This window comes from Phalacrocorax aristotelis, chromosome 4, assembly GCF_949628215.1.
Source record: "Phalacrocorax aristotelis chromosome 4, bGulAri2.1, whole genome shotgun sequence".
NCBI lineage: Eukaryota > Metazoa > Chordata > Aves > Suliformes > Phalacrocoracidae > Phalacrocorax > Phalacrocorax aristotelis.
The window spans coordinates 73,948,145-73,957,776 of NC_134279.1; the positions used below are offsets into that span (position 1 = coordinate 73,948,145).

The following is a 9,632-nucleotide window of genomic DNA, read 5'->3' on the forward strand; positions in this document are numbered from 1 at the left end:
AACATTTCAGCGGAAGAGTAATTTTTGTGCTGCAAAGTATTTTAGAGGAAGATTTTACTAACTGATACGGCCAGATGCATTTCCACATGACAGAACAGTAGCAAAACTGTACAGAAACTTCTAACAGTACCAAAGCAGTATGTACCGTTAACCACAATGGGAGAGAAAGGAAGGGAGTTACCCTCTGTAACCCGAATAGAAACCAAGCAGCAAACAGTACTCAACTCTTTCAGAAATAAATCGTTAGAGAGAAAGGAACTAACATCTTCAGAATAATAAAATACGTATTTAAAAAAAGACCTCTTCACTCAAACATAGAGTTTCTTGTACAGTTCCACCACTGCAGTCAGAACAGTCGCAGCTTAGTGTACCTTAGCTCATATCAAATCTACATTACCTTTGCTAACAGGAACATTGACATCTCACCTGCTGCTGCAACAAAACATTCTCAACTCTAGTATCACTAGAAAAGTAAACAAATAAGGAACACAAAAGCTTAAAAAGCTGCCTTGCAGACATTCTTTGAACTGATACCTACTCTCTAAAAACCTTCCTCTGCACTTTATTTCCTAATGTTGCTTTGTAAGTCGTCTTCCAAAATATTTTTGAACACAAATATATCAAATCTACTTCCCCCTCATATTTCATGTAGTACCAGAACTAATCATGAAGCTGTAATTACCAGCATCATTACAACAAACTCCCAGTATTTTAACAAAATATTTTTGATGTTAAATAGAAGTTGAATATATGCTTGAAGAAAATCAAACCACACAGAGCAAAGACACATTTCTAACAGAACTGAACACAAACAAAATCAAGGAATACTAGCATAGATAGCCTGTACACATATATCGAACAGAAAAGGATTGGGTAGAGATTACTATCTGGTCATGAAAAACCATGGACAGAAGCATCAACCTAATTTCTAACCATGCAACTAAAAAATATGCTAAGCTGCAATGTCCACAGAAGTCAAACTTCTTCTGTTGAAACTGCTCAGAAAGACTCATTTATGCATGACACAGTACAATCAGTATTGACCAAGAATGATAAACTGACCCAAATTCACACTGTCACACTGTTTGGAAGAAGTAAAACTGAACTCTGATATATACCAAGTATATGATCTTCTGAAGCACAGTCAAAGAAAAAAAAAAAAAAACAGACCAAAAAAAAAAAAAAAGAGGATCACTGGTGCATTATACTTCAAGTCCAACACAAAAAATCTGCTGTATTTTGCCCCAAATATTTGGCCAGTTAGTTATGGTGTGACCATTATGAAACTCACTTTACAAAAAGAGACCACATGCTAGAATGCAACTGAATTCACCCTCCTATATAAGTCAATAAAGTCTACAGCTAATTTATTAATGATACACAAGAATCAAGTGCTTAGGAGTATCAACTAAATTAACATGCTCTCTCTTCTCTGAACTGATTGTTTTTACATTTACAGCAAATGCACAGAAAAAGTCTTTATGTCCCAATAATGTAAAGAGAATGCATGACCTACATCACTTACAGATAAATTGGCCATTTCTGGTAAAAGTTACGGGAGGAGGCCAATTTGATTCTCATATTATTCCCTAATTGCAAAATCCTTTTCCACTTCTGAGACAGTTTAAAAGAAGTATCAAATCAAATTATAATAGCTGTGGCTTGTAAGTGTCTTAATATTGATTTGAGAGCTTCTATTCTGGATCTCATTCTAAGATACTTCAGATAAAATTCTTCTAGAAAGACCAACAGCTTACTTTCCAACACAGCAGCAACAAAGCCATTAGGTTAATCTGCTTATGGTTGACCTATGTGGTTCAGATGAATTACCACTTTTGCCTCTTTCAGATGTAATTGCTGGCTAGAACAATGTCCAACTTGACACGACTCCTCTTTTACAAAGAGAAGGGTGGATGCAGCAGTACACCATTACAGTGAGGAAACACTGCAATTACATTTTCAGGTACATGAGAACCATACCTCCTTCTCCTCCCCAAATTACTTCTTAAGTGTTAGAATTTCAGCATTTACCTCTCTACATGTTTTCACTTCTTAAAAGGATACGTACTAAATTCAGTTAGGTCATTGCATTAAAATACTGTATGGGAAAGATGTTTAGATCTTTTCATTTTTTAACTTTTTTTTTAAAACTTCAGAGAAAATTTTGAAAAAATATGTAAGACAAGGTGGTTGGCTTATTCATCAGTAAAAACACCACTAGTTGCAAAAAAAGAAACTGCTTAAAGGGAGAGCAACATACTTCTGTGGCTGAGAGGCACACAGCTACAAAGCACTAGGGGTGCATGATTGCTACAACATCATTCTTGCAAAACTGATTCCACAAACCAGATTGTCAGATACCAGCTGAGAAGTTCATACTAGACCACACCCAGATAAACTCTGAAAGCATAAAACTGCAACAAGACGACGACCTATGGCATGCCTTTAACTGTATAAATCAAACCATTGGTTCAATGAAAAATGCAAAAGTGTTGATGCAGAAGCTCTACGTGATCAACCCTGGAATGCATGAGAATAATCCAGGCACATACACTGTCTTATAATACATCTTTCCCACAGCAGAGAAAGTTGCAGGCGAGTTTCCTAACAGGTTTTAAACTCTCACGAATTCAAATCCTCTCCTACTTCCAGCCACACTTTTCTTCAAACCACTCACAATAAGGATTAAATCTTTTCACTGAAAAATTAAAACACCACTGTTTAACTACGGCCTTACACTACAAAGACATTTGTAAACTCTGCCCACTAAATAACAAGTATCGATGGTATGCCCCTACAGTGCAAGATCCACCTGCAAGACACAAAACACTGTGGAATTGATACCTCAGGTCTTCAGATCAGAATGGTAACGCTGAAGCACCACTAACTTCAGGCTAGGAGACAAGTTCACACATACCCTAGCCTGAGGAAGGCTGTCATGCTTCCGGTTCCAGACACTGCTTTGTGGGGTCTCTGCAACTTTATCCATTGCACAGGAGATGTATTTCTTGACATCTTAGTTCCTTGAAAAACAAGCCTGGTCACAGTTTAACAACTCGACTTAACAGAGTGGCATCTCTTTTATATGGAGAAAGATTTTTTCCAGAAGTACGATACATATAATCTGGCTGGCTCTCAACAAGTTTACCAGAATCACCGAGCTGAAAAATCAGGTTTCAGCACAAGGTAGGCACCTAACTCTTCAGCATTATAAAGGCCAAGGCACTTCTGAATGGAAACAGAAGCAAAAATGCAAGCAGTTCAATAAACAAACACATTAAAGATACCTATAGATTACAGGTTGTCATGGCATTTTTAAGATAATATTCCACAGTCCTGGATTCAAGTGCCTAGAGCTGGACTTCAGCCGGAGTCCTCTTTCTCATCTGACTGTTGGAGCAGCAACACTGTAAGCAGTTAAAGAGCCGATGTATCTACGCGAACGTTTGTGCAGCGTGTTTATATGCACAATCATTTATTGTTCCTACAGCTATAACCACTTGAACAACTGGTTCTTCACATCGTCTCTATATACAATTCCAGTAATCATGAGCACATTAAAGAATGTTAATGCATACATGCTGAACAGCTTCAGCGCCTCTTCAGAAATTAGGTATGAAAAATTTGTATCAGTTTAAGTAATCTGAACCAGAGTTTATTAATCTAATCTTGCAGTCAAACAATGTAACATCTGTGTATACACTTCGATACATCTGTAACAACTTAATGAACAGGGTTTACTAGAGAAAAAGAGACAACAGTAAGAAAACTCCAATTTTATAGACGACTCCTTGACAAACAAGGATTTTTTTATCGTGATGGTACATCATGACTGCAGCAGATAGGTGTAAAATTCCTTTAAGTAGATTGTGAAACCTCTAGTTATAATTGGCAGTTTGAAATAAGCAAAGCAGCAGTATGTATCAATAACTAGACCTCTCATGTTGTGTTTATTTAGTAAATGTAATTATTTAGATTCCAACATGCCCACATGCATTCTTCTTACAGTTCATTAAATAAGGGACAAAAAGGCAGACATTGTGCATAATTCTGTACAAACACAGGAAGACATGCTTCCTGCCACAATGAGTTTACAGCAATTTAAAGCACAATGCAATAAGGGAGTGCAATAGAACATAGGAGGCAAATAAGGGAAGAACAGACAAAAATAACAGCAACTGTAAAAACTCAGGGCACTCTCACGTTAAAATTCCTATTTACTGCTGGTGAATGGACTTTCTGGGTATGAGTGTGCCTTGGTTTCTCATTTGTCCATACTCCTTAAATAATTAAAGATTTTAGTTCAGTTCAATAGCGAAACCACAGTGATCTGAGCACTGAGAATTTTCTTGCTACTTACAAATACACACATTGTAGGATATCTGCCTATGTATCATCACCAATACCATTCTGAATTATTACCTTATACTGCAAGCAAAAGTAGGATATATTTCGCTTGCAGAATTATTCCAGTTTTTTTTAAACCCAGGCAGATAAAACAAATTTGAGTGGACTGCTTATTTTTTTGTGAAGAGTGCTAAACTAGTACAATTTCAGTTCTGAAACAATTATGTTTCAGGATTTGCTTAAGCCAAACCATGATCACATTCTGTTACTGAAAGGTTCCTGCTAACTCCATCCTTGGGCTGCACCTAACAATTATCAAATCTGCAGGAGCTTGCTGATCTATCTGAAAACTAATTTTGGGGGAAAAAACCCAAACCCAAAACACCTAACAACATAGAAAAAAAACCACCACAACCACCCACATACCCTAGATTGGTTCACAGATCCAACTGGAAACTATCTTACCCATTCTGCAACCACAGGCTAGAACCAATACAACCAAGAGCTTGGGAGAAAGTTTGCTTGAGGCATTATCTTAATTTAGCCTAAACCAACCATGGCACAGAGCATATTATATGCCTACCAGCAGGCCCAGTTCTCATTCACAGACTGCTCCTGTCAGAGCAGTACAAATGAATTTTAAAGTAGATGCAAATGGACCAGGTATGCTTAAAATGCACTCTTGGCATGGATCCTTAATTGGAGTAAACTGCCATTGACTTCAAAGGAACTACAGATCTACCCTTTGGAAGTATTTTTGGAGACTATTACTTTAGGCAATGAAAAAAGGAAGGCTCCTAAGCAGTTTAAAACATACAGTGATTAATTTCTTTCCTTCAAAACATCACAGACTATGTGTGGGATGCTGAAATGAATTTGGGGCTTATATATACTCAAAGGATTTACTGAAAGTGATTGAAATAACTAAGAAAACAGAAGATACAAATATAAGTAAAAACAAAATATAAAATAGAAATGCATTTTTGTGAACTTTCAGATTTTTTTTTCACAACAACCAGTTTATATTTATTATTTGTCCCCATTTATGGGATAAATTCTTCAATGTCTTTCAAGAGATACTAATTTCAAAGATATTTCTCCTAGGGAAAAATGAATGTGTTAATTCCTGTGCTCTTACACAAAATTAGAAGTCATATTGTTGTACATTATTCTTTTAAATATAAAAATCCCTGTATGTGAAAATCTGAGTACGGAGATAATGAAATTGCAAGCTTTTGCACCGTCTGTCTGCCAGTTCATACATCACTATCACTTAACAGTCACCTGTTTATCTATCTCAGGTGCTGCACTACAGTGCTCATAAGATCAAATTTGAGTTTGCTCTATAATCTCTTGTTTTTCTACTGAGTCACTTGTGTTTGTTCCACCATAGCGTTCACCTTAAGAGGAAGTTTTCCGTTTTTCTTTCTCACATACACATTTCCCTCAAAAAGTAATGTATGCACAAAAGGAAAGAGCTGGATTGGCACAGGCGGCCACTTATCCCAGGAAACTGGGACAGGGAGTCCCAGAGTGCTTTGCACTACAGTTTTTACCAGGAGGCAAATCCCTCCATGGTCAGGTTGGCTCTCAGCACAAGCAGGTCAACTGGAAAAGTGGGCAAGGAAATAAAAAACTCCCAGTATAGCTCCTGACTTCTTAATCCTTCATCCATAAAGTATTATAGGGTACTTCATGTTATCACAATATTTTCTAGCAGTAGGTACATATAAGAGTCACACAGTATGAGCCATCACTAACACCCACATGTGCAAATAACTGGCATTTGATTATTTACAAAGTCACATTAAAAGCAGATACGGAATCCTCATAGCTTTCCTTCTTTACATAAAGAACTGCTGTAGTTGTTACAGATATATTACAAATCTTTACTGGAAAGAGAGAGGCTTCTATTAAAATAACCTGTTTTATAAAAAGGTTTGAAAAATCCTCTTGGAGAATAGCATCATAACACAAAATTTAAAGTTTTAAGGCTGGGGGGAAGCTGGGGTTTGACCTGACCTGAAAAAATAGGACTAGTAAACTGTTATAAACCAATGTTATCATCACACAAATTGAATTAGAAGATTCTTGCCTCTAATGAAATAAGTTAACAGTAAGATTATTAGTGACAAGGTAGAAGGTGGTGAGTCTAGAAATAGACAGCAATACCACTTCGGTATTATTCTGTAGGAGAAGAAAGTAGCACTAAAAAAAAAAAAAGACGCATTTTGACTAAGCACACTAGTTAGTTCCTGGCCCTCTAATTAAATAGATCAAATTTACTTTCTACGTATTAAATCAGATCTTATAGACACACACATAGCTATTCAAGGTGTGCTAATTCTGCACACCTACAAATGTAAAAGCCCAATGATGTTCACATCCAGAAGATTAGAGTACCTAAAATTAGACCAAAATGATGAGTACAAATCTGGAATCATAATTTTGACTGTTAGATCTGGTTTATGTGCTCAGGTGTGATATGTTCAGACTTGGTGTTATTTACCAGGCATTTCTGAATTCTCATTAAGCCTCTGCCATACCCTTTCACCAGATGAGGACAAGTACACAACATCTTTAATTCAGTTTCTATATTTGCAAAATGAAGATATATCTATAGGGTTAAAAGACTTCATCAGATGCTCTCAAGAGTACAATCATTTTCTACTCTCTCCTTCATCATGGAGTCTCAAGTTAGACTGAGACTGACCCATGCAAGCCATAATTAAGCCTACGCTGATTTCTTTCACCATGCCACCAAAAACTATAAAATAAGAGCACAGTAGTTTACCTCTTTGCCTTTACAACTGAAATATTTATTCAGGTGAACACCTTCCCTTATCCAATCTTTAAAAGGCTGAGGAATTGGAAAAAGCATTACTGATGTGGCTCAAGCATATACATAAAAATAAGTTAAGCTTAAGTATTTCATACCAGCTTAGGATTTTGCCTTCTTCCATGGGAAACTGTAATTTTGCACTTTTCCATGCTATCCCACCTCTCCATACACTATGCAGTGAGATAATAGGAATGTGGGAATAAAAAGGTCAATTGAAAGTCTGCTCTTCTGTCCCAGTTGTGAAGGCCTTTTAGCAAAGGATGCATTGCAGTAAAATATCTACCTCACATAACAACTTTGCAAATTCCATTCCATTGGAGCCTACTAGGCACATAAGAATAGAATTGGGATGGGATTTTATGGAATGGTCCTGACAGATGGAGTAAATCAGACATCCCTAGATCAGCCAGACCATGCAATAGACGGAAAGTACTTTCATTTTAAGGGGCATTTTGGAAAATGTGATGTAAAAAGTACCCCATGCAAGGAACTTGCACCTGAAAGAGTAAAAGATTTTCTACCTATTGATCAATGGAGTTTTGGAGTTTCAAAGCCAGAAATCATATTTTTATGCATGCTTACACAAAAGAATCCAGGCCAACTGAAGGTACAAAAGAGTAACAGCTTATTACCATTACTGTTATAAGTTTCACACCAGGTAGAACTGATCTTCTTCACATAGCTGCTGTCAGACTTTCATTTAGTTCATTAAAATATCTTGTTTGGTCAGTTCTACCACTATAATTTATTTTAAACATAGTGAAACCTTAACTAAAGAGGCAACCTGACATTAAGCAGCCACTTAAAAGCCTTTCCAGATTACCACTCCAATCTCTGTGGTGAGGGTTTGGGCACAGTAAAGTTTTGAGCCAGATTCCACTTTCCCTTCGTTTCTCAGATCGCTTCAATGCAAACTCCAAATTCAGGCAGCACCACCACAGACATGTTACCGTCAGTGAAACCAGCCAAAACATGTCCTCTAGTTTGAGGTGGTCTTTTCAGCTAAGGTTGGGAAATGGCCCAAAATTGTGATCACTCTTCTGGTTTTTAAACCCCACTTCAAAGACAAAAAGCTGATTTTCCTCTCTTGCTGCTTAAGGCAAATTTAACTGGATACACATATGGCGTAAGTGCCAAACCCATTTAGAGTTGGAGGAACTTGCAAAACATACAGGGGCAGATTCTGTTGTTCTTACTCACTTTAAACAGCTCCAGCTAAACTAATGGGACTCCTCAAAACAATTAAGAAAAGTAGGATCCAATCCAAAAAGAATATGCACATTTCATAGTTGAAAAACATACTCTGCACTGAGTACAGTGGTAATCTGGGGAGGCTTTCAAGTGGCCACTTAATGGACAGTTATACACATGAAAAAAGCAGTAGGAAAACCTTATTTCAGGACTTCTTTTTAAACAGCAACCACGTGCTAAACTAAATTTCATTATCTATCCAAAATGTTTGTTAGCTGGAGGAGGAATCTTCAAGTCAAGATGTTCTGGGAAATCAAACTGCAAGTACTAATCTAATGGAAAAGAGCACGGTTTAGCATTAGGTTAATGCAAAACATTCGACCGCAAAGTATAGGCAGCATTCACCAGCTATGTTTTTCACAGGCAGGAATTTCAGCAAGATAGATTGCAAGGTTCTTTCAGAGAAGATTTATGTCAGTTGGTCCTTTATATCCATATGCATATTTATTTATAAATAAACTGAGAACTACAGATGAACGATCTTCTTAAAACATCCGGTAAAAACACCGTTTGAGTCAGGAGCCCGAAGGGGGAAGGAGGAGAGGGGTGGTTTTTTCAGAAGCGAGCCAGGAGCCAGCGACTGCAAACTGAGGCGGCGGGGGGAGCGGGGCAGGTGCCTCCGGGCATGGCCCGGGACCCGCCGCCGGTCCCGCCGCGGCGGGCAGAGCTCCCGCCGCCGGACCCCCTGCCCGGCCGCCTCTCCTCCCTCCCCCCCTCCCTCCCCCCCCTCTCCTCCTCCTCCTCCTCCTCCATCACTTCCTCTCCCCGCTCCTCGCTGGCCCCTTTTCCCCTCACCTCAGACCCTCTTCCTCCCCCCCGGCACGTCCCCAGCCCGCCCCGCCTCGCCCTCCCGCTTCTCCTCGCCTCCCCCCGCAGTTCTCACCCTCCCGGGCTTTCAGCAGCACCGTGTTGGCCACGATGTTCTCGATTTCCATGGTCGGGGGCTCCTTCCCCTCAGGGCAGCCGGAGTGGAGGCCGCCCCTACTGCCTCCTGCGCCCCCTCCTCCAGCCCCGCCACTGCCGCGGCGCCAAGCCTCCGCTCATCCGGCCCCGCAGGACCTCAGCGCCGCGCTCGCCTCTTCCCCATCACCCGCTGCTCGCCCCGGCACCGGCCTCCCCCTCCCCGAGGGCGGAGGCAAGGAGCGGGCAGCAACCGCCCGCCCCGACCATGGCTCCTCCGCCCGCCTCGCCC

The 9,632-nt window shown here is 39.5% G+C and overlaps 1 protein-coding gene across 2 annotated transcripts in view; it reads right to left on the reverse strand.

The window, feature by feature from the left end:
- GRK4 (G protein-coupled receptor kinase 4) overlaps positions 1-9,565 on the reverse strand; it is a 42,612-nt gene extending 33,047 nt beyond the window's left edge. For both annotated transcript variants that reach the window (XR_012660419.1, XM_075091984.1), the window contains exon 1: positions 9,324-9,565. Coding sequence is in view for 1 of the 2 variants with exons in the window: in XM_075091984.1 (XP_074948085.1) it covers positions 9,324-9,375 (52 nt within the window). In the remaining variant the exon portion in view is untranslated. The remainder of the gene's footprint in view (positions 1-9,323) is intronic.
- Between the last annotated feature and the right edge of the window lie 67 nt (positions 9,566-9,632).